The sequence below is a fragment of the Oreochromis niloticus genome, linkage group LG11 (genome assembly GCF_001858045.2).
Source record: "Oreochromis niloticus isolate F11D_XX linkage group LG11, O_niloticus_UMD_NMBU, whole genome shotgun sequence".
NCBI classification, from domain to species: domain Eukaryota; kingdom Metazoa; phylum Chordata; class Actinopteri; order Cichliformes; family Cichlidae; genus Oreochromis; species Oreochromis niloticus.
The window spans coordinates 10,208,634-10,232,442 of NC_031976.2; the positions used below are offsets into that span (position 1 = coordinate 10,208,634).

Below are 23,809 nucleotides of genomic sequence, written 5' to 3' on the forward strand. Positions count from 1 at the left end.
AAGATCTCTAGATTAAACATGAAATTAGAAATCATGAAGTAGCTTTGACATAGTTTCAGTCACAGCATTTGGTTTTAGATCTCTGTGCGTGCAGCCTTAAACATTACACTTCACAACCCAAGTAAATTTCCAAGAACTCTGTAAAACATGACACTTTAAATAGTCTAAATTGTGGATTAATGTTGAAAGATAATTACCTGACATTGTGATATCTGAGTGATGGCTCTTCCAACCAGGTCAAGTCAGGAATTATACTTCAAGGCTCCTGTTCCCCGTTTACTGATGTGATCCCTTTAGATGTGCAGAAATGAACTGACTATCAAAAGTTTTGCAGTCCCCTACTGATGAGAACAGAAAAGGAAAAAAAAGATGTTGTTTCCTGTACGTCCCCAAATCTGATCTTTATCAGGAGTCTGCCCTAAATCTAGACTGACAGAAAATGGATCAAAGCACAAAAGATAAAATGGTGACACAAATTCACACCTTCAGAAAATGAGTGCTTGTTATTTCTTAAAGTGACAGGAGGTTTATTATTATTAATATTGTTAATATTTTTATTTGTTTTTCTTCTTGGACTCATTAATGTACACCACTGCTCAGTATCACACACTGTGCACTTAGAGGAGCCTTAGTTGTTATGCCTCACTAATACTGGTTTGGACCCACTTTTACCTTCAACAGGTGCTGCAAGCATTCCTCAGAGATTTTGGTTTATGTTGATGTCATAGCATCGTGCAGCTGCTGTAGATTTGGTGGCTGCACATTCATAAAGACAAACCTCCAGTTCAGCCACATCCCAAAGCTGGTCTGTTAGATTTAGGCTGCGGTGGTAAATGGTAAATAGCGCTTTTCTACTCTCCGGAGTACTCAAAGTGCTCTATACAACATGCCTCATTCACCCATTCATACAAGCATTTCTAAACTTAAGTGCAAACTAAACTGCATTCACACACACACACACATTCATACTCCGATGAACGCTTCGGAGGGCAACTTGGGGTTAGTACCTTGCCCAAGGATATTTGGCATGCAGACTGGGGAAGCCAAGGATCGAACCACCAACCTTGCCATCAGTAGCTTATTTTCTCTACCACCTGAGCCACAGCCATTGTTGAAGCCATTTGAGCACCATTGAGTGTGGTCTTTTGCTACTGTAGCTCATCTAGATCAATGTATATTATACATTCAGATATGCTCTTCTACATACTTTGGTTGTAACAAGTTTTTATTTGAGTTAATGTTGCAATCATAACAGCTCAACGATGACTGGCTGTATATTGTTGCTTTTCTGTACCTTTCTCTGTAAACACTAGAGATGGTTGCACACTTAAATATTCAGATCAGCCCTTCTGGCACAAATAATCACATCATGTTCATTGTAACTTTAACTGAAATCAATTTTCTTCCCTATTATGATGCTCACTTTAAACTTAAGCAGGTTGACTTGACCACGTCTGCAGGTCTAAATGCTCTGAGTTGCTGCCACATGATTGGCTGATTAGATATTTGTGTTCATGTGCAGTTGAACGGCAAGTTTATTGATGTGTGCAGTAAATGTATATTTTTTTCTTTGCATTGAACAGTTAAAACTTGTATTTGGGGATGCAGTGACACACTTTGGTTATTTTGGCAAAGCTGTCAGTCATATTGTTTGAGCCTTTTTTTTAATATACTGTATATGAAAATATGAAATCCCCACTTTTCCTTTTGAAAGACCCATCGTGTCCTTTTCCTTTTTAAAATGTATGCAAATAATGGGCTTTTTCTTGCTTATCCTGAAACTCACATTCTCCACACTAAGGTGGTGGTGTAGTTTTTTTCCATTAGCATTAATATGAAATAGAAAAAAGAGAGGCGAAAATGTTTGCAGATGGAGAGTTTATATTTTGTTCTTTCAGATATACTTCTTAAATAAACTGACTGTATGTTCAGTACAGCTTATCAGGAACTTCAGAGCTTCATTGTACTTGAATATGTTTACAACTGATGACATCTTTATTGTAGTTTTTGCACCACTTATGGTGCCATGTATTAGATCATGCTGCTGTTTTACAATAGTGAAGAATTACCTGCATAGTAAATTAATCTGAGACGTTTGATCTTCTCTCTTTTCATGACTGTGTACAGAATTTGTCATGAGAAATAAAAGAACATGATCACTGCAAATATTCTTCTCCGAATGAACTTCATGACCTTTATTTGACAGAAGTGGAGGATCTGCTGTATCATTTATTGTCTTAACAAAGCGATAATACAAAATCAGGATAGGAGTCAACTCCACTGGCAAATAGCGACAAATACAAGGAACCATAAGATAATACAACAAACAAAGAACTATAAAAGGCTGAACATCAGAAAACAATGTGGAAATAGTTAGAAATGTGAATTACAGTAAAACATTGTGCACATTTTGTACAATCAAGATCTGAAATAGTTTTGTGCTCTTTTTGGTGTGTTTTTGCAAACATGTAAGGCTCATAAAAGATGTCTGAAGAAGTAAGCAAACTGTTACAGGTTGCTGTAAAACAGCAGGTTCAGTTTAACAGACCAGCAAGTTTAATTTAACCTGAGCAGAAGAAAGAAGAGCATTAGAGTATAAGGTAATTAAGATTCTGTAAATCGGCAGTGCTAACACACATTAAAGGCATTAAAGAAGTATTGAGCACATTTACAATCTAACCGTGAGGAAAAAAAAAATTGCTGTAAATTCAAAAGATCCAAAAGTGTACAGACACATTTTGAAGGTGACACACAGGTGAAGAACACTGTCGTATTTGTCAAATAACGCTCCCAAATGAACAAAACAAACATGAACAAGGCACGGTCTGCAGTAATAACAGGGTGAAACATTCATGACAAAATACTTACAACTGTCCTCCACCTTCTACAATTTAAAGGTGGAGGTGATTTCAGAGCCCCTGGACATAACTGAGCTTCTCCTGAATGAGCTGTCTGTCAGATCTCTGCGGTAACCAGGCACCAACTTTGTCAGCAGCTGCAAGGCTCGTCTCATAAACTTCTCTCCCACAAAAGCATATATGATGGGATTCAGACAGCAGTGAGTGTAAGCAAAGGCTTCAGTCACTGTTATTGACAGCCTTATATTTTCGTCCAAGACTTTATCATTGAGGATTATTTCTTTTTCCAGGAGGAACTTTAGGAAAAGGGAAATGTTATATGGGGCCCAGAGTAAGAAAAATGCAACCACTATACAGATGATCAGCTTGACGATGCAATGCTTCTTTGCGGTCCTCATGCTCACCAGTGTGGGGATGATCCTGGAGTAGCAACCTACCATCACCAGCAAGGGAATCACAAGCCCCAGCACATTTGTGGTAAACAAATCATAACGCTCCCATATTTTGCTCTCGTCAGGATAGTCACACTCCACTCCTTGGGATTCCTGTCCTTTTACCTTTCTGAAGATAAAATCCGGCAGAGAGACAAACAAGCTCAGCATCCAAATGAGCACGGTCAGAATGATGGAAGCCCTCTTTGTGCGATAACGTGCAACCCTGTGAGCGTGCACAATGATCATGTAGCGGTCCAGCGTCATGACAACCATGAAGAAGATGCTGCTGAAGAAGCCAGTCTGGTAAGAACCGGATATCAAACGGCACATGAAGTCTCCAAAAGTCCACTGGCCGACCCTGACATTGTGAGAGTAGAAAGGCAGCGTGAAGACGAAGAGGAGGTCAGAGAGAGCCAGGTTGAAGAGGCAGATGTCTGTCAGGTTGCACTGATTGCGGTGCTTCACCAGGACATACACCACTAGTCCATTACCTTTGGGAGAAAAAACACAAGAAGTGTATCTGTCACACTGATAAAGGTAGAACAACATTCTCTCTTTCCCGTTTTATCTGTGTGTCTCACATACACACACCTACATAGTTAAAAGTCAGCAAGTTGGACTTCCGGTCACTAGGGGGATGTAGTAGGTAGAGGAAAAGATTGCTCCGCTCACTTTTCTACCTTTTCCACTCCTAAACCAGCCAATTCACAACAAAACTATTGAACTGCGTACGTTTTATTTTACGGGTTCCGAAATTGGTTTTTAATCGTTCTAACATGGCCTCAAAACGCACTAAAGCGGCAGAAAAGGAGAACGACGCACCTAAGCTGAACATGGCGGCCATCTCCTCCCTTCTGGAGCAGCATAGGGAGGCATTGGCCAGCGACTTCAAACCATCTTTTAGCCTACTGGAATCAAAGTTTGACGAAGTCCGCTCTGCGGTGGAAGATCATGGCCAGCGGCTCGGATCTTTAGAGCTAGCAGCGGACGACTTAAGCCGGCGGGTTAGAGAACTCAAGAACGTTTGTTCCAATCTCAGCGAATCTAACACTAAATTTCTGGCTAAAGTTACGGACTTAGAAAGCCGAAGTAGGCGCCAAAACCTGCGTATCCTGGGACTCGAGGAGGGCGTTGAAGATGGGCGTCCCACAGAATTCTTTGCAGATTTGCTCTGCGAGGTTTTTGGGAAGGAGAGGCTCCCGACCCGCCCGGAGATCGACAGAACCCACCGTATACCTGCCGCTAAGCCAGCCCCAGGACAGAGACTGTGCCCCGTAATTATACGCCTTCATCGGTACCAGGTAAAGGACCATCTTATCCTAGAGGCCCGGCGAGGAGGGAAACTAGAATACCATGGTCGGCAGATTCGCATGGTGGAGGACTACTGCCTGGAAGTTTTGAGCAAGCAAGTACCGTGAAGTGATGTCCGAGCTGTATAAACGAGGTCTCAAGCCCGCTCTGCTGTATCCTGCACGACTTCGCATCACGTCTCCTGACGGCGCAAGACGCTGGCTTCATTCGGCTGATGAAGCGAGGAGATACTTGGACGACCTGCCCGCTACAGCCGAATCACCCTGAGAGCCTGCTTATCTGGTCTTGACTGTTGTCTGCGGGACAGCCCTGTGAGTAGATTGTCCTGACTATCTTCCTCTCCTGGGATATGCAAGGACTTTCATTCATATTCAGGCATTACAGACATCTCTTCTTCTTTTTTTTCTTCTCCTCTGCTATTTAGAAGCAGGGAGGCTATTCATATCTCATTGTCTCTATTGTCCCCAAAGTTGGTCATTGGTTGTGTTGTGGTTCTATGCTGACTGCTTTAACAAAATTCTACTGCTTATCTAGGAGTGTTGTGTTTACTGAAATCATCGTTATGGGAGCTAAAGTCAGTTCTTAGTGTTAGACAGGAAGAGTTTCTTTTTCTGGAGGGTACACAATTTGTGTTTTGGAGAGCTTGCTGCTTTTTTCCATAGCAGCTGTCTTGTGGGTGGGGGATGGATGGGGAATGGGGGGAGGGGGAGACATCCTTCAGAGCCGGGGTAGTTGTATGTTGTTTCGTCAAGTTGGGGGATCCAGGAACCATTCTACTCTCTGCTTTAGTCTCTTATTTGTCATCTTTCTCATACTCTGTTTTCAGCTGCACTTGTTTTCTTACATTTTCAATGCAGGATTATGGGTAGTCGCTTAAACTTTGTAAGCTGGAATGTCAAAGGCTTAAACCACCCTGTGAAAAGAAGGAAGGTGCTCTCACACATAAAGCAGTTTAAAGCAGCTGTTGTCTTTCTACAAGAAACACATTTCCGTGATTCGGATAACTCTCGTCTTATGTCCCGATGGGCAGGGCAGCATTTTCATTCCACCTTTCAGGCTAAGGCCAGAGGCGTTTCTATTCTAATTGACCAAAATATTCCCTTTGAGAAACATAATGTAATTTCTGATACGACTGGCCGGTACGTTTTTGTTTCGGGTAAACTTTACAATACGAAAGTAGTGTTGGCCAACATATATGCCCCCAATATTGATAATGTAGATTTCTTCCTGCGTGCTTTCTCATTGCTGCCTGATCTGAGCTCATATTCTCTCATACTTGGTGGTGACCTCAACTGCTGGCTGGACCCTGTGTTAGACCGATCCTCCCCGAATCCCTGCACTGTCAGTAAATCTGCTCTTTTCATCCAGTCTTTTTTATCTAACTGTGGTGTCTCTGATGTTTGGCGCTGTTTACACCCCCACAGAAGAGAGTACTCTTTTTATTCACAGGTACACCACACTTATTCTAGGATCGATTATTTTCTTATTCATAAGCAGCTGACTCCATGGGTCCAATCCTGTGAATACCAAACCATAGTAATATCAGACCATACCCCTGTTGTGCTATCAATGAGTTTCCCAGACATCCCTCAATCCAGACGACACTGGCGTTTTAATTCGACTCTCCTGGCAGATGTAAACTTCCTGGAATTCATGAAAGAACAAATAACCTTGTTTCTTAAAACAAATGCCACAGGAGAAACTTCTAGCTTAATAATTTGGGATACACTAAAAGCCTTTCTCAGGGGACAAGTTATTTCCTATACTGCTAATATGAAGAAAAAGGCCCGTATAGAACGACTCGATTTAGTCAACCGAATCAAAGAAGTAGACCTGCTCTATGCTAAGGTAAAAAGCCCAGATTTATACAATAAGCGCGTAGAGCTTCAGACTAAATTTGAGCTCCTCTCAACGCACTCAATTGAACGTCAGCTCCTGAAGAGTAAGAGTTTGTTTTATAGTCATAGCGACAAATTGGGTAGGATGCCTGCCAGCCAGTTAAGGGGCTTCCAGGCAAAACAACATATCACAAAGATTAGAATGGCTAATGGTAATATCACTTCGGACCCTTCCAAAATTAACGATACGTTTAGGGCTTTTTACTCCCAACTTTACACCTCTGAATTCCTGCAGGAAAGCACTTTAATGGATAACTTTCTAAAGACTTTGAATGTACCTATGCTTTCCTCTGATAGTAAAAACAGATTAGATGAACCCATCACGCCAGAGGAGCTGGGTGCAGCCATTTCTTCACTGCAGCCTGGAAAATCCCCTGGTCCTGACGGCTTTCCCGTAGAATTTTTCAAAGCATTTTCACCCTTGCTTTTACCTCAACTACATTTAACCCTCTCCGACTCATGGAAGTGTGGTAAACTTCCGCCATCCTTTTACGAGGCAAGTATTGCTCTTGTCCCAAAGAAAGGTAAGGATCCCGTGGAATGCTCATCCTACAGGCCAATTTCTCTATTAAATGTCGATGCTAAAATTTTGGCCAAAGTTTTGGCACGTAGACTGGAAAATATTTTGCCCTCAGTTATATCCGAAGATCAAACAGGCTTCATTAAGAATCGTTACTCTTATTCCAATATCCGCCGACTATTGGATATATTATACTCCCCTTCCGGTCAGAGTCCTGAGTACATTCTCTCCTTAGATGCGGAGAAGGCATTTGATCGGGTCGAGTGAAAATATTTATTCACAATTCTAGATAAATTCAATTTTGGATCGAAATTTATTTCATGGATAAGGTTATTATATATGTGTCCTAACGCTTCAGTTTTTACTAATTCCATACAGTCACAGCCTTTCAACCTCCAACGAGGAACCCATCAGTGATGCCCCTTAAGCCCTCTTCTTTTCAGTTTGGCTATAGAGCCACTTGCCATTGCACTCCGCAGCTGTGGGGAGATCAATGGGATCTGGAGGAAGGGTGTTGAACACAAAGTATCCTTGTATGTAGATGATCTCTTAATCTTTATCTAAAACCCCAAAATATCTATACCTGCAATGCTATCCATACTTCGCCAGTTTGGCCTGTTTTCAGGATACAAGCTCAACCTATATAAGAGTGAATTGTTTCCTGTGGATGGAGGGGCACCACTGTTTGACTATACTACTCTCCCCTTTAAAATAGCAGGAAATCAATTTACATATCTAGGTGTAATAATTACAAGGAAGCATAACTGTCTCTTCAAAGCGAACCTCCTTCCTCTGTTAAATAATACAAAAAAACATCTGGCACAGTGGTTCCCTCTCTCCACCTCTTAGGTGGGAAGAATCAACTCAATCAAAATGAAAATACTTCCTAAATTTTTGTATCTCTTCCAATTCTTATCAGTATTTATCCCCAAATCCTTCTTTGATTCCTTGGACTCAATTATCTCATCTTATATGTGGAGAGGTAAACGCTCTCGATTGAACAAGGCTCAACTCCAAAAACCCAAGAGTCGTGGAGGCCTGGCACTGCCTAACTTTCGATATTACTATTGGGCAGCAAATATGCGCTACGTTATATCTTGGCTTTACTTCCAAAACAAAGGTAATTGCCCGTCCTGGGTGCTCATGGAGTTGAACTCAACCACAGGCTCTTCTGTCCTGGCCCTGATTGGATCTTCACTCCCCCTTCCCCCGAACAAGACAATCGATAATCCAGTTGTCTGGCACACGGTGAGAGTGTGGGCTCAGATGAGGAGGCATTTTGGATTAACAGGCTTCTCCCTTCTAAGTCCAATTTTCTCTAACCCTTTTTTTCAGCCATCATTATCTGATCCTATATTTCGAGATTGGCATGACAGGGGCATGACATGTTTCAATGATCTGGTTTTTGACAATACCTTTGCATCTTTTGCTCAGCTTTCCCACGTACACATCTTTTCAGATATTTGCAGACCAGACATTTCCTCCAATCTCAGATTCCAAGCTTCCTGGTAGCACCAGCTGCAAGCCCAGAGGATATGCTCCTTACCCTAGTTCCAACACGTAAAGGGTTTATCTCTCTTATCTATGACAGGCTGGTGAGCATGAACGGTTCTTCGATAGATCGGATTAAAACGGCCTGGGAACAAGACTTAAATCAGTCATTGTCTATGGATACATGGGACTTAATACTCAAGTTAGTTAACTCCACATCCCTATGTGCCCACCACTGTCTTTTACAATTTTAGGTTGTGCATAGGTTCCATCTCTCCAAAGTCAAACAATCTCGTATGTATCCGAATGTTGACCCCACTTGTGATAAGTGTGGGAGTGCGGAGGCTTCCCTTATCCATATGTTCTGGGCATGCCCTAGCCTTGAAGGATTCTGGAGAGATATATTTTAAACCTTATCCCTAATTCTTGGACACCATATGGATCCTAACCCATTAGTTGCTCTTTTTGGCACCACTGGAGAGGCTGATGCACGGCTGACCTCGTCACAGCGTTGCATGCTCTCCTTCGCCTCCCTTGTAGCTAGACGTGCAATCCTACTAAGATGGAGGGGTGCGCCTTTGCCCACCCAGACTCAATGGCTGAGGGACCTTATGTACTATCTGAGCCTTGAAAAGATCCGGTATGCGATTAGTAATAACAGCGGTAAGTTTTACAAGGTGTGGGGGCAATTCCTGAAATACTTTTCCAGCCTCCAGGTTGCGAACCCGACTTCCAGCATTACTCAGTAAATCCTCCCCCCCTTCTTCTTCTTCTTCTTCTTCTTCTTCTTCTTTATTTATTTATTTTTTAGTCATTTGTGTGTTTGTCTTATTTTGTTCTTGTTGTATCTGCGATGTTGTTTTTGTTTGTTTGTTTGTTTGTTTTCCTTTTTCTTGCTTGTTTGGCTTTTTCCTACCTGGCCCGAGGGATAGGGGTTCTAAGTGGTATGGGTATAGGGGATAAACTGATGAAAGCAATTATAAGACATGTCAGTGTGTCATTAATCTGTATTCTAATATTTCAGTTCAAACAGTCACTGTGAAACTTGCTTGTTTGTTGTTTAACAGTTCTGCGTGTATCTGTTTTTCTTTGTTGCTTCTATTCAATAAAAATATCTTTGAGAAAAAAAAAGTCAGCAAGTTGGAAATTCCCAGAAAAGCAGATCTGTGCAATGTGTAAAAACAATCCATAATCTCCACAGCATACACACAAGAGGACACACCTACCTATGAAGCCCAGGATGAAAACCAAACTGTAGAGAGTGGTGAGAAACACTTTGTTGAAGTCCTTTACATCACTTAGGTTGGTAGGAGGAAAGTCTGTATGGTTAGTAAGATCAGGGCATATGGAGTAATCATAGCACGTGGTGTTTTCTTCTGCAGAAAGAGAGAGAGAGATTTATTATTAACATTATTATTTCTATTAATTTAAGCACAGGCTACGACAATTGAGGTGCATAACAGTATATCAATGACTTCTATACTGCTGTAAACACATGCTACTGTTAGAGGTTAACTGTATTTATTTTTGAATGCTCATTTCATCAAAGTGTTAGGTTTGGTTTCGTAATGCTGTTTCAACCCTTATCAAGTGCCAGTTGAATTGCCAACCTATTGCTGATGACATGTTTCTGTTTTAAAGGAGGTTTTCCTTTGCTATAAGCACCACAAATAATAACCCATTCAGGTCTGCTGGTTTGGCCCCCCAGGCTGTTGACAGTGGGGGTGATTTTGCAACCTATTGGTGCTCATTGGTACTCCCTCTTGGGAAAATTATCATTGAGCCAAAACTTTATAAAAACAGGATTTAATCTGAAAACTGGTTTTATGAGGATTAAAATTCATTAGATGGTATACAGCTATAAACCCCAGGACAGACTATTTCATTTTGTTTATCTGTGTTATTATGATTTTTCATGTAGACTTGTTTTTTGCTTTGTTTTTTGGCTCATTTGACATTTTTGTACACTATTACTGTGATTTTTCAAAATTACTATTATAATTATTATGAAAATAACAGATATATGGATGGAGATAACAGCAGGTGTAAAAGTCATATTAAGGCATTGTGGCAGGGAATAAATATTATATGTTTTCATCTACTATTATAAAAACAACAGTAAAAATAAGATCTCTGGATTAAAGATGAAATTAGAAATCATGAAGTAGCTTTGACATAGTTTCAGTCACAGCATTTGGTTTTAGATCTCTGTGCGTCCAGCCATAAACATTACTCTTCACAACCCAAGTAAATTTCCAAGAACTCTGTAAAACATGACACTTTAAATAGTCTAAATTGTGGATTACTGTTGAAAGATAATTACCTGACATTGTGATATCTCAGTAATGGCTCTTCCAACCAGGTCAAGTCAGGAATTACACTACAAGGCTCCCTTAACTCGTTTACTGATGTGATCCCTTTAGATGTGCAGAAATGAACCAACTATCAAAAGTTTTGCAGTCCCCTACTGATGAGAACAGAAAAGGAAAAAAAAGATGTTGTTTCCTGTACGTCCCCAAATCTGATCTTTATCAGGAGTCTGCCCTAAATCTAGACTGACAGAAAATGGTTCAAAGCACAACAGATCAAATAGTGACACAAATTCACACCTTCAGAAAATGAGTGCTTGTTATTTCTTAAAGTGACAGGAGGTTTATTATTATTAATATTGTTACTGATACTATTTCTTTTCTTCTTGGACTCATTAATGTACACCACTGTCCAATATCACACACTGTGCACTTACAGGAGCCTTTAGTTGTTATGCCTCACTAATACTGGTTTGGACCCACTTTTACCTTCAACAGGAGCTGCAAGCATTCCTTAGAGATCCAGGATGATTATGTTAGTTTAAATGAATCAACACCCCCAAGTCACTCTAACTAGCAGAAATCTCGAAGCACAGGCCGAGGGGGCGGTGTGGCAACAATTTTTCACACCAGCCTATCAATCAACGGAAGACCAAGACAGACTTTTAATTCATTTGAAAGCCTGATGCTTATCCTTGTCCACCCCAGCTGTAAAACTCAAAAAACAGTCTTATTTGTTATCATCTATCATCCAGCTGGACCTTACACAGAGTTTTTGTCTGATTTCTCAGACTTTTTATCTGATTTAGTGCTCAGCTCAGATAAAACAATTATTGTGGGTGATTTTAACATCCATGTAGATGCTAAAAATGACAGCCTCAACATGGCATTTAATCTGTTATTAAACTGAACTGGCTTCTGTCAAAATGTAAAAGAACCCACCCACCACTTTAATCACACTCTAGATCTTGTTTTAACATATGGCATAGAAACTGAACATTTAACAGTGTTTCCTGAAAACCCTCTGCTGTCTGATCATTTCCTGATAACATTTACATTTACAATAATTGATTACACAGCAGTGGAGAGTAGACTTTATCACAGTAGATGTCTTTCTGAAAGCGCTGTAACTAAGTTTAAGAATATAATCCACCCACTGTTATCATTGTCAATGCCCTGCACCAACACAGAGCAGAGCAGCTATCTGAATGCTACTCCAACAGAGGTCGATTATCTTGTTAATAATTTTACCTCCTCACTACGTACGACTCTGGATACTGTAGCTCCTGTGAAAACAGAAGTACCTGACTCCGTGGTATAATTCTCAAACACGTAGCCTAAAGCAGATAACTCGTACGCTGGAGAGAATTTGTCAAAGATCATCATTTAGCCTGAAGAAATAGTTTGTTGCTTTATAAGAAAGCCCTCCGTAGGCTAGAACATCTTACTATTTGTCACTGATTGAAGAAAATAAGAACAACCCCAGGTTTCTCTTCAGCACTGTAGCCAGGCTGACAAAAAGTCAGAGCTCTACTGAGCCAACAATCCCTTTAACGTTAACTAGTAATGAATTCTTGAAATTCTTCACAAATAAAATTCTTATCATTAGAGAAAAAATTACCCATAACCATCTCACAGGTGTAATATTATCTACAGCTACTTTTCTCCAGTTGATCTTTCTGAGTTAACTTCAATAATTACTTCCTCCAAACCATCAACGTGTCTTTTAGACCCATTCCTACAAAACTGCTCAAAGAAGTCCTGCCATTAATTAATGCTTCAATCTTAAATATGATCAACCTATCTCTAATAATCGGCTATGTACCACAGGCCTTCAAGGTGGCTGTAGTTAAACCTTTACTTAAAAAGCATCTCTAGACCCAGCTGTCTTAGCTAATTATAGGCCAATCTCCAACCTTCCTTTCATATCAAAAATCCTTGAAAGAGTAGTTGTCAAACAGCTAACAGATCATCTGCAGAGGAATGGCTTATTTGAAGAGTTTCAGTCAGGTTTCAGAGCCCATCACAGCACAGAAACAGCTTTAGTGAAGGTTACAAATGATCTTCTTATGGCCTCTGACAGTGGACTCATCTCTGTGCTTGTCTTGCTAGACCTCAGTGCTGCGTTCGACTGTTGACCATAATATTCTGTTAGAGCGATTAGAGCATGCTTGTAGGTATTACAGGTAGGGGAGACCGGGGATAGTTGTAACATGGGTCAGTTGTAACACTTCCAATTTCTCCAATCAGGGCTAAGTTTCAAATGATGTGATTCATCCTGTGCATGCCCAATTCAGTTCTGCTATCACATGTGAAAAATCAGCACGTTTTGTCAAACACAGACAATTTAACACGAAAAAAAGTAATTTGTATGCCAAAAAGTAACTACTTTATTTCAATTTCGAATAGCATTATCTGCTTTGCAGTTAAACTCATCAAACTTAAATTATGTTATTTGTATGTCTATGGGGATATATTCTGTGTAGGTCTTTAGTGCTAATGTTTTAGCCGTTGGCTGTAATTTTAGCTAGTTCATGGCTATAGGAGTCTGGGTCAGTTGTAACAGCAACAGTCTGGGTTAGTTGTAACAATAACGCAGATGTTACAACTTACCACACTATTACTTTAACTTATATTAACAAGTTGGGGCAACGACATCAGCAGAGAGAGGTTCACTGGTCGCCTTTGTATATGCGGTTAATGCCATTGGCAACACAACCACTGTTTGTGTTCCCACACATACATTATGCAGACCACTGTGTCAGAGATGGACCAGTAGGAAGTGTTGGTAGTGGAAATAAATCAGGATGGGTGCAAGAAACAGATTTCCTCATCTTTCTGAAGCACTTTGCAAACCACACCAAGGTAAGCCATGATAAAAAGTAATGGAATTGCGATGCTGGTGCACAACTACATTTTTTCAGCTTCATTGTTATGTTCAAAATTGGTGCAAGAGTTGTAGGTTATAATGCCCACTGAGCCAATGAGGCCAAACTCAAGGAAGACCAACCAAAATTAATTAACTATTCAGTTGCAGAAAATTCCATAATTTGTCTTTTTTGTGGAATATGTTCAAAAGCTAGATTTCTGCATTCTGTCACACACACACATAGCTACATAAATGGCTCTAAGTGCATTCATGTGTTGAATAAACAAAGATTACATGTTAATGTTTTGTTAGTACCCTTATTTCATTGTGTTACATTTCACCCCAGGACATGTTACAACTAACCCAGGCTATGGGGTTATTTGTAACATTTCACTCTTTGTGTTTGAGACCATACCATGCAATGGGTAATTGTGCTGCAGAGAAAATAGCTGCACTATTTAATAGCAGAGACATGTAAACACTTTGCATTACATTTTGAATCCACTACCTTAAAAGAGCTCCAATTTACAGACAGAAATGTCAAGAATGTTACAACTATCCCCGGTCTCCCCTACTGCGCTGCAGTGGTTTGTATCATATCTATCTAATAGACTCCAATTTGTTCATGTAAATGGAGAGTCCTCTTCACACACTAAGGTTAATTTTTTGAAGTTCCACAGGGTTCAGTGCTAGGACCAATTCTGCTTACATTATACATGCTTCCCTCAGGCAGTATCATCAGAAGACATAGTATACATTTTCATTGCTATGCCGATGACACCCAGCTCTATCTATGTGTTAGGTTGAAATTGTTAAATGTTGTCATTGTGTTACTTAAATTTGTAACTCTTGGTTCAAACTATATGATCAAAGACATTCCTTTGTTTCTGACCCCCTCCCCAGCCTGTTAAATTGTGGGGGAGGCTGTAGTGGGTTTTTTATAGGCACATCCTATGTGAAGGTTCTGTTTTCTTGTTTAATAAACTTCCTGCCTTTATGACCCTTTTGTGGGCAGGAGGTAACACAAACGCACCCCCAAACACAAGCACCCATACACTCACGTGCACCTACACACACACACACACACACACACACACACGCACACATTCTCGCACATGCACATGCACATGCACACACACATACAGATGCTCACACATACATGCACACACATACACACATAGTACCTCATCTTTTAGAACCATACGGGGGGTTTACAATGGGTGGTGCTTGTGTGTACTGTAACTGTTTTCAATAAAAGGTGGCAAGCGGAGGCCTAAGTCGGAGTCATTTTGCGGTTGGATTCAGAGTGCTTTTCGGAGACACCGACCGGGGCTTCGCTTGCGCAGTTAAAATCAATCAATCCCTGATTGTCTTGCTTCCTTGTCGTTAATGAGAATAAGTCTCTAAACCAGCGGGGCCTGTGGAAGCACAGACCCAATATGACACCAGATAACACACACCAATTAGTTAAACTGCAGGAATGTCTTAAAGACATAAAGACCTGGATGGCCGCTAAGTTTCTGCTTCTTAATTCAAAACGGAGGTTATTGTACTCGGCCCTGAAAAGCTTAGAAATATGGGATCTAACCAGATTCTTACTCTGGATGGCATTACGTTGGCCTCCAGTAACACTCACTTTGAGGAACCTTGGAGTGATTTTTGACCAAGATTTTTGGTGGCAACAGATTCATAATAACAAACCTCCAGTTCAGCCACATGCCAAAGCTGGTCTGGTGGATTTAGGCTGTGGTGGATGTGGAAGCCTTTTGAGCACATTAAACTTGTCATGTAAATATAATAGTACGAGGTTATTTGAACTGAAACATGGTGGGTGCTCCTGCTGGAATCGGCCATTGGAAGATTAAAACGTTACAGTGATGAAGAGATGCACATAATCAACAGCAATACTCGGAATGCTCAGTTGGTGCTGAGGGTCACAAACGTTTCCACGAAAATATCCCCCACACCATTACACCACCAGTAACACCATGAACTGTTGATACAAGACAGGATCGCTCCATCCTTTTATGTTGTCTATACCAAATTCTAACATCTGACATCATGTCCCTGCTCTCCAAGTATGGAAGCAGAATTCAAGAATAATATGAACTAACAACATTTTCCAGTCTTCAATTGTCCAAACTATGTAGTGCAAACTGCTGCCTCAGTTTCATGATCTGTTGATCAGAATGGCATCCAGTGTGGTCTTCTGCTGCTGTAGCACATCTGGGTCAATGTATATTATACATTCAGAGATGCTCTTCTACATATTTTGGTTGTAACAATTTTTTCATTTGAGTTAATGTTGCAATTGTATCAACTCAACAATGACTGGCTGTATATTGTTGCTTTTCTGGATCATTTTCTGTAAACACTAGAGATGGTTGCACACTTAAATATTCAGATCAGCCCCTCTGGCACAAATAATCATATCATCTTCATTGTAACTTTAACTGAAATCAACTTTCTTCCCTATTATGATGCTTGACCACGCCTGCAGGTCTAAATGCTCTGAGTTGCTGCCATGTGATTGGCTGATTAGATATTTCTGTTCATGTGCAGTTGAACGGGCAAGTTTATTGATGTGTGCAGTAAATGTATAACTTTTCTTTGCATGGAACAGTTTAAACTTGTATTTGGGGATGCAGTGACACACTTTGGTTATTTTGGCAAAGCTGTCACTCATATTGTTTGAACCTTTTTTTTAACATACTGTATATGAAAATATGAAATCCCCTTTTCTTTGATGCTTACATGGAACAAACATTATGTTCAGATTGCTGAACTATTTAGTCAGGAACTTTTGATGCAGCGAAAAAGACTTCTCCATTTTTCATTTTGAAAGACTCATCATGTCCTTTTCCTTTTTAAGAAAGATTAATTTAATTGTATGCAAATAATGGGCTTCTTCTTGTTTATCCTTAAACTCACATTCCCCACACTAAGGTGTTGGTGCAGCTTTTTCGCCATTAGCATTAACATGGAATAGAAAAAAGAGAGGGGAAATGTTTACAACTGATGACATCTTTATTGTCGTTTTTGCACCACTTATGGTGCCATGTATTAGATCATGCTACTGTTTTATGATAGTGAAGAATTACCTGCATAGTAAACTAATCTGAGACCTTCTTCTCTCTTTTCATAAAGAGAGAAATAAAAGAACATGTTCACTGCAAATATTCTTCTCTGAGAGAACAATGCATTTCATGACCTTTATTTGACGGAAGTGGAGGACCTGCTCTATCATTTATTGTCTTAACAAAGCAATAATACAAAATCAGGATAGGAGTCAACTGCACTGGCAAATAGCGACAGATACAAGGAACCATAATATAATACAACAACAAAAAACGTATATATATATACTTGGCTAATGCGTACCCAGCCCAATTTTACTCTTTAAGTGTGTGTGTGTGTGTGTGTGGGGTGGGGGGGGGATGTGTGTATCCATGACCGTTTCTGTTAATGAGAGTGTGGGGAATGAGTGGGAGGGTAGGGTGGGGTGGGCTGCTTTTATATATTTATATATATTTATATATATTTATATATCAGAAAACAATGTGGAAATAGTTAGAAATGTGAATAACAGTAAGACAATGTGCACATTTTGTACAAGATCTGAAATAGTTTTATGCTGTTTTTGGTGTGTTTCTGCAAACATGTAAGGCTCATAAAAGATGTCTGAAGAAGTAAGCAAATTGTTACAGGTTGCTGTAAAACAGCAGGTTCAGTTTAACAGACCAGCAAGTTTAATTTAACCTGAGCAGAAGAAAGAAGAGTATTAGAGTCGAAGCTGATTAAGATTCTGTAAATCGGCAGTGCTAATACACATTAAAGGCATTAAAGAAGTATTGAGTACATTTACAATCTAACCGTCAGGAAAAAAATTGCTGTAAATTCAAAAGGTCCAAAAGTGTAGAGACACATTTTGAAGGTGACAGACAGGTGAAGAACACTGTCGTATTTGTCAAATAACGCTCCCAAATGAACAAAACAAACATGAACAAGGCACGGTCTGCAGTAATAACAGGGTGAAACATTCATGACAAAATACTTACAACTGTCCTCCACCTTCTACAATTTAAAGGTGGAGGTGATTTCAGAGCCCCTGGACATAACTGAGCTTCTCCTGAATGAGCGGTCTGTCAGATCTCTGCGGTAACCAGGCACCAACTTTGTCAGCAGCTGCAAGGCTCGTCTCATAAACTTCTCTCCCACAAAAGCATATATGATGGGATTCAGACAGCAGTGAGTGTAAGCAAAGGCTTCAGTCACTGTTATTGACAGCCTTATATTTTCATCCAAGACTTTATCATTGAGGATTATTTCTTTTTCCAGGAGGAACTTTAGGAAAAGGGAAATGTTATACGGGGCCCAGAGTAAGAAAAATGCAACCACTATGCAGATGATCAGCTTGACGATGCGGTGCCTGTTTGTGGTCCTCGTGTTTACCAGCCTGGGGATGATCCTGGAGTAGCAACCTACCATCACCAACAAAGGAATCACAAGACCCAGCACATTTGTGGTAAACAAATCATAACGCTCCCATATTTTGCTCTCGTCAGGATAGTCACACTGCACTCCTTGGGATTCCTGTCCTATTGCCTTTCTGAAGATAAAATCTGGCAGAGAGACAAACAAGCTCAGCATCCAAACGAGCACGGTCAGAATGATGGAAGCCCTCTTTGTGCGATAACATGCAACCCTGTGAGCGTGCACGATGATCACATAACGGTCCAGCGTCATGACAACCATGAAGAAGATGCTGCTGAAGAAGCCAATGTGGTGAGAGCAGGAAATCAAACGGCACATGAAGTCTCCAAAAGTCCACTGGCCGACCCTGACATAGTCAGAGAAGAAAGGCAGCGTGAAGACGAAGAGGAGGTCAGAGAGAGCCAGGTTGAAGAGGCAGATGTCTGTCAGGTTGCACTGATTGCGGTGCTTCACCACGGCATACACCACTAGTCCATTACCTTTGGGAGAAAAAACACAATAAGTGTACCTGTCACACTGTTACATGTAGAATAATATTCTCTTTTTCCCGTTTCATCTGTGTGTCTCACATACACACACCTGCATACATAGTTAAAAGTCAGCAAGTTGGAAATTCCCAGAAAAGCAGATCTGTGCAATGTGTAAAAACAATCCATAATCTCCACAGCATACACACAAGAGGACACACCTACCTATGAAGCCCATGATGAAAACCAAACTGTAGAGAGTGGTGAGAAACACTTTGTTGAAGTCCTTTACATCACTTACGTTGGTAGGAGAACAGTCTGTGCAGTTAGGAAAGTCAAAGCAATCTTGGTAATCATAGCACGTGGTGTATTCTTCTGCAGAAAGAGAGAGAAAGATTTATTATTAACATTATTATTTCTATTAATTTAAGCACAGGCTACGACAATTGAGGTGCATAACAGTATATCAATGACTTCTATACTGCTGTAAACACATGCTACTGTTAGAGGTTAACTGTATTTATTTTTGAGTGCTCATTGCATCAAAGTGTTAGGTTTGGTTTCGTAATGCCGTTTCAACCCTTATCAAGTGCCAGTTGAATTGCCAACCTATTGCTGATGACATGTTTCTGTTTTAAAGGAGGTTTTCCTTTGCTGTGAGCGCCACAAATAATCCATTCAGGTCTGCTGGTTTGGCCCCCCAGGCTGTTGACAGTGGGGTGATTTTGCAACCTATTGGTGCTCATTGGTACTCCCTCTTGGGAACATTGTCATTGAGCCAAAACTTTATAAAAACAGGATTTAATCTGAAAACTGGTTTTATGAGGATTAAAATTCATTAGATGGTATACAGCTATAAACCCCAGGACAGACTATTTCATTTTGTTTATCTGTGTTATTATGATTTTTCATGTAGACTTGTTTTTTGCTTTGTTTTTTTGGCTCATTTGACATTTTTGTACACTATTACTGTGATTTTTCAAAATTACTATTGTAATTATTATGAAAATAACAGATACATGAATGGAGATAACAGCAGGTGTAAAAGTCGTATTAAAGCATTGTGGCAGGGAATAAATATTATATGTTTTCATCTGCTATTATAAAAACAGCAGTAAAAATAAGATCTCTGGATTAAAGATGAAATTAGAAATCATGAAGTAGCTTTGACATAGTTTCAGTCACAGCATTTGGTTTTAGATCTCTGTGCGTGCAGCCTTAAACATTACACTTCACAACCCAAGTAAATTTCCAAGAACTCTGTAAAACATGACACTTTAAATAGTCTAAATTGTGGATTAATGTTGAAAGATAATTACCTGACATTGTGATATCTGAGTGATGGCTCTTCCAACCAGGTCAAGTCAGGAATTACACTACAAGGCTCCCTTTCCCAGTTTACTGATGTGATCCCTTTAGATGTGCAGAAATGAACCAAGTATCAAAAATTCTGCAGTCCGCTAATGATGAGAACAGAAAGAGAAAAAAAGATGTTGTTTCCTGTACGTCCCCAAATCTGATCTTTATCAGGAGTCTGCTTGAAATCTAGACTGACAGAAAATGGATCAAAGCACAACAGATCAAATAGAGACACAAATTCACACCTTCAGAAAATGACTGCTTGTTATTTCTTAAAGTGACAGGAGGTTTATTATTATTAATACTGTTAATGTTTTTATTTGTTTTTCTTCTTGGACTCATTAATGTACACCACTGCTCAGTATCACACACTGTGCACTTACAGGAGCCTTAGTTGTTATGCCTCACTAATACTGGTTTGGACCCACTTTTACCTTCAACAGGTGCTGCAAGCATTCCTCAGAGATTTTGGTTTATGTTGATGTGATAGCATCGTGCAGCTGCTGTAGATTTGGTGGCTGCACATTCATAAAGACAAACCTCCAGTTCAGCCACATCCCAAAGCCGGTCTGTTAGATTTAGGCTGCGGTGGCTGTGAAAGCCATTTGAGCACCATTAAGTGTGTGGTCTTCTGTTGCTGTAGCTCATCTAGATCAATGTATATTATACATTCAGATATGCTCTTCTACATACTTTGGTTGTAATAAGTTTTTATTTGAGTTAATGTTGCAATCGTACCAGCTCAACAATGACTGGCTGTATATTGTTGCTTTTCTGTACCTTTCTCTGTAAACACTAGAGATGGTTGCACACTTAAATATTCAGATCAGCCCCTCTGGCACAAATAATCACATCATGTTCATTATAACTTTAACTCAAATCAACATCTTCCCTATTATTATGCTCACTTTAAACTTCAGTATGTTGACTTGACTACGTCTGCAGGTCTAAATGCTCTGAATTGCTGCCACGTTGATTGGCTGATTAGATATTTGTGTTCATGTGCAGTTGAACAGGCATGCTTATTGACAGTGTTGGGCAAGTTACTTTGAAAAAGAAATTATTTATAGTTACTAGTTACTACTTCAAAAAAGTAACTGAGTTAGTAACTGTGTTACAATGTTCTAAAAGTAATTAATTACTTGAAAAGTAACTAATGCATTACTTTAAAAAAAATGTTTAACCCTCTGGGGTCCAGGGTATAATTGCCCATTTTTAACTACTTTTGATTTTCACCTTTAAAAACTATTTACTTTGCCTTGTTTGGTATCATTCTTTTCAGCACAACCTCGCATGTCTGAATTTACAGTTATGTTTTCATTTTGACATACTGTACTAACACAATTGATCTAAAATCAGACAAAAAACATAAAATCAGAGTAGAAAAAGTTATATTTTTTACTGTAACAACCACAAACATGTTTAATGAATCATATTTCATAATTTTAAATGCAAATATAAATTGTCAATCACTCCTGTTTCTACCTGGAGACAGCAGTCGCCTCATTGTTCTGACACACAACACAAAACTAACCACAACACTACACACTAACTACTCAAGACAACACATTAACTACACACTCCAAACACGCTAAACGTCACAAATCTCCTACATCTCAAAACTCGCTCTCTCTCTTTTTCTGCTCTCTCTCTCTCTCTCTCTCTCTCTCTCCATTCAGGAAACTACTCAGGAAAAAATATGCCTATATGTTCTTTATCATGACTCTGGTTTTACGTGGCCTATCAACACAATTTAAAAACTGGTATATATCACCTTGTTGCTTTGTCTTAAAGTGGTCGTGTGATTGGCTTACCACGACTACTTTATTCTTCCTCAGTCAAACAGCAGCACTCATGCGATTGTTTTGCCCCCTGAGCTCCAGGTGTTGTGCTAGAAAGTTATCGTGATTGCCATCTGCGGGAGCGCGCAGCTGCTTAAAGCTGTAGCGCCCAGATTACTTACAGCTACTTCCGTGCAAATGATATAAGGTGCGGTAAGCTGAACACAGCTTCAACTGTTTGTTGAAAAATAGTAACGCGACCGCACCGTATTTTCTTGTTAGTAACAGTAACGATGTTGTACCGATAGGAATAGTAATTAGTTAGATTACTAGTTACTGAAAAAAGTAACGCCTTTAGTAACGATTCAGATTGCTGAACTTTTTAATTTTTGATCCTACGAAAAAGCCCTCTCCATTTTTCCTTCTGAAAGACTCATTCTTGTTTTTAAAGAAAGATTAGGTTAATTTTATGCAATGACCTGTACTGTTGCTGCTTATGCTTCAATTTAATTTCCCCACAACAAGGTCTTTTCTGAGAAGTGATATGTTTGTACAAATAAGAGGCAGAAAAAAGAAGGTAAAAAATGTCTACAGGTGAAGAGTTTATTTGTTGTTCTTTCCAAGCGTGAAAAATGCATGCCAAAAAACTCACAACCGCCTTCTACCTTCTATCCTTTTAAGGTGGAGGTGACTTCAGAGGCCCTGGACATAACTGTGATTCTCCTGAATGAGCTGTTGTAACCAGGCACCAACTTCTTCAGCAGCTGCAAGGCTCAGCAGTGAGTATAAGCTAAGGTTTCATTTACTTTTATTGACAGCCTTACATTTTTGTACCAGGTTTCATCATTGAGGATTATTTCTCTTTCCTGAAGGAACTTCAGGAAAAGGGAAATGTTATATGGGGCCCACAGTATGAAAAATACAACCACTATACAGATGATCAGCTTGACAATCTTCTTTGAGGTCCTCATGTTTACCAGCCTGGGGATGATCCTGGAGTAGCACCACCAAGGGAATCACGAGACCCAGCACATTTCTGTTGAACAAATCATAACGCTCCCAGACTTTGCTCTCCTCGGGATAGTCACATCCAAACTCCTGAGACTCTTGTGTTTGCTGTATGAACATAAAATCTGGCAGAGAGACAAACAAGCTCAGCATCCAAATGAGCATGGTCAGAATAATAGCTGCCCTCTTAATGCAAAAACGTGCAACCCTGTGAACGTGCACAATGATCATGTAGCAACAACAGGTTCCTGCAATGTGTAAATACAATACAGTCCCCACGATATACACACAACACATCCTGGGATTTATAGGTAGGTGGACACATCTACCTATAAATCCCAGGATGAAAACCAAACTGTAGAGAGTGGAGAGAAACTGTTTGTTAGTCCTTTACATCGGTGGAGTTGGTAGGAGAAAAGTCTTCTCCTATCCCATTATCATAAGCGCTGTAATCTTCCTCTATGGCATTATAGAAAGAGAGAAAGAGCTTTTCAATATTATCATTATCATTATTATTATTATTATTAGTATTAGTAGTAGTAGTAGTAGTAGTATTGCTAATATTTTTTTTATTTATTTTGAAGTAGCCTGTTTAAAACCAACTCTTGTTGATATATTGCTGTTTTTAAAGGTCATTAATTTTACTATGAGCATAAATAATCGGCATTGGTGTTTTGGCCCTGAGTCAGTTCATGTTCCAGGTTATTTTGCAACCTTTGGGTGGTCACAAGTAGGCTACTCACTCCTCAGGTAAGTTTTTTCACTCATTTACTCCATACGCTGTCACTATTTTATGTAGGATTTAAACCTCCTTAATGTTGTCTATTCTGAAGAAAGGTCATATCAGGGTAAAATTTGCCCACATGTATAATCATCAACTTCTTTATTTCAGCTGGTGCAATAAAAGTTACTATTTCCTTCGGTCTCCTTTTCAATGATTTTCCACACAGATCTTTTTTTTCTTTTTGCATATCATGATATTATGTAACGTGATAACTATCTTATTAAAA

General features: G+C 39.7%; 3 protein-coding genes and 1 long non-coding RNA gene across 9 annotated transcripts in view; 1 reads left to right on the top strand and 3 right to left on the bottom strand.

The window, feature by feature from the left end:
* LOC100701542 (C-C chemokine receptor type 2-like) overlaps positions 1-433 on the bottom strand; it is a 36,106-nt gene extending 35,673 nt beyond the window's left edge. Inside the window, exon 1 of one of the 2 annotated variants that reach the window (XM_025911428.1) lies at positions 198-433. In XM_025911428.1, the coding sequence (XP_025767213.1) occupies positions 198-204 (7 nt within the window). In that variant the 5' untranslated portion in view covers positions 205-433. The remainder of the gene's footprint in view (positions 1-197) is intronic. The other variant, XM_019364663.2, reaches the window with a different exon arrangement.
* A 1,915-nt stretch (positions 434-2,348) lies between these two features.
* Positions 2,349-10,951, bottom strand: LOC100702350 (C-C chemokine receptor type 2). 4 transcript variants are annotated; one of them, XM_019364666.2, is made up of 3 exons: positions 10,836-10,951; positions 9,739-9,888; positions 2,349-3,783 (listed from the first exon to the last, which is right to left on the bottom strand). In XM_019364666.2, the coding sequence occupies exons 1-3, from the start codon at positions 10,840-10,842 to the stop codon at positions 2,885-2,887; spliced, it is 1,056 nt and encodes a 351-aa protein (XP_019220211.1). In that variant the 5' UTR covers positions 10,843-10,951; the 3' UTR covers positions 2,349-2,884. The 4 variants fall into 4 exon arrangements, 2 of the variants coding, with proteins under 2 accessions (XP_019220211.1, XP_019220212.1); XM_019364667.2 differs by lacking the exons at positions 9,739-9,888; positions 10,836-10,951 and adding an exon at positions 4,115-4,888; XR_003222162.1 differs by lacking the exons at positions 9,739-9,888; positions 10,836-10,951 and adding an exon at positions 4,706-4,839 and having other exon boundaries at positions 3,649-3,783.
* Positions 4,786-23,708, top strand: LOC112848196 (uncharacterized). The gene is made up of 3 exons (XR_003222164.1): positions 4,786-4,914; positions 22,473-22,570; positions 22,664-23,708. It is a non-coding gene; the product is annotated as an uncharacterized LOC112848196 (long non-coding RNA).
* LOC112841660 (C-C chemokine receptor type 2-like) lies at positions 17,257-21,869 on the bottom strand. Of its 2 annotated transcripts, none has more exons than XM_025911429.1 (4): positions 21,825-21,869; positions 19,971-20,064; positions 18,877-19,026; positions 17,257-18,663 (listed from the first exon to the last, which is right to left on the bottom strand). In XM_025911429.1, exons 2-4 carry the CDS (start codon positions 19,975-19,977, stop codon positions 17,765-17,767), a joined length of 1,056 nt encoding a protein of 351 aa, XP_025767214.1. In that variant the 5' UTR covers positions 19,978-20,064; positions 21,825-21,869; the 3' UTR covers positions 17,257-17,764. The 2 variants fall into 2 exon arrangements, with proteins under 2 accessions (XP_025767214.1, XP_019220210.1); XM_019364665.2 differs by having other exon boundaries at positions 19,971-20,196; positions 21,825-21,854.
* Positions 23,709-23,809: the final 101 nt, after the last annotated feature.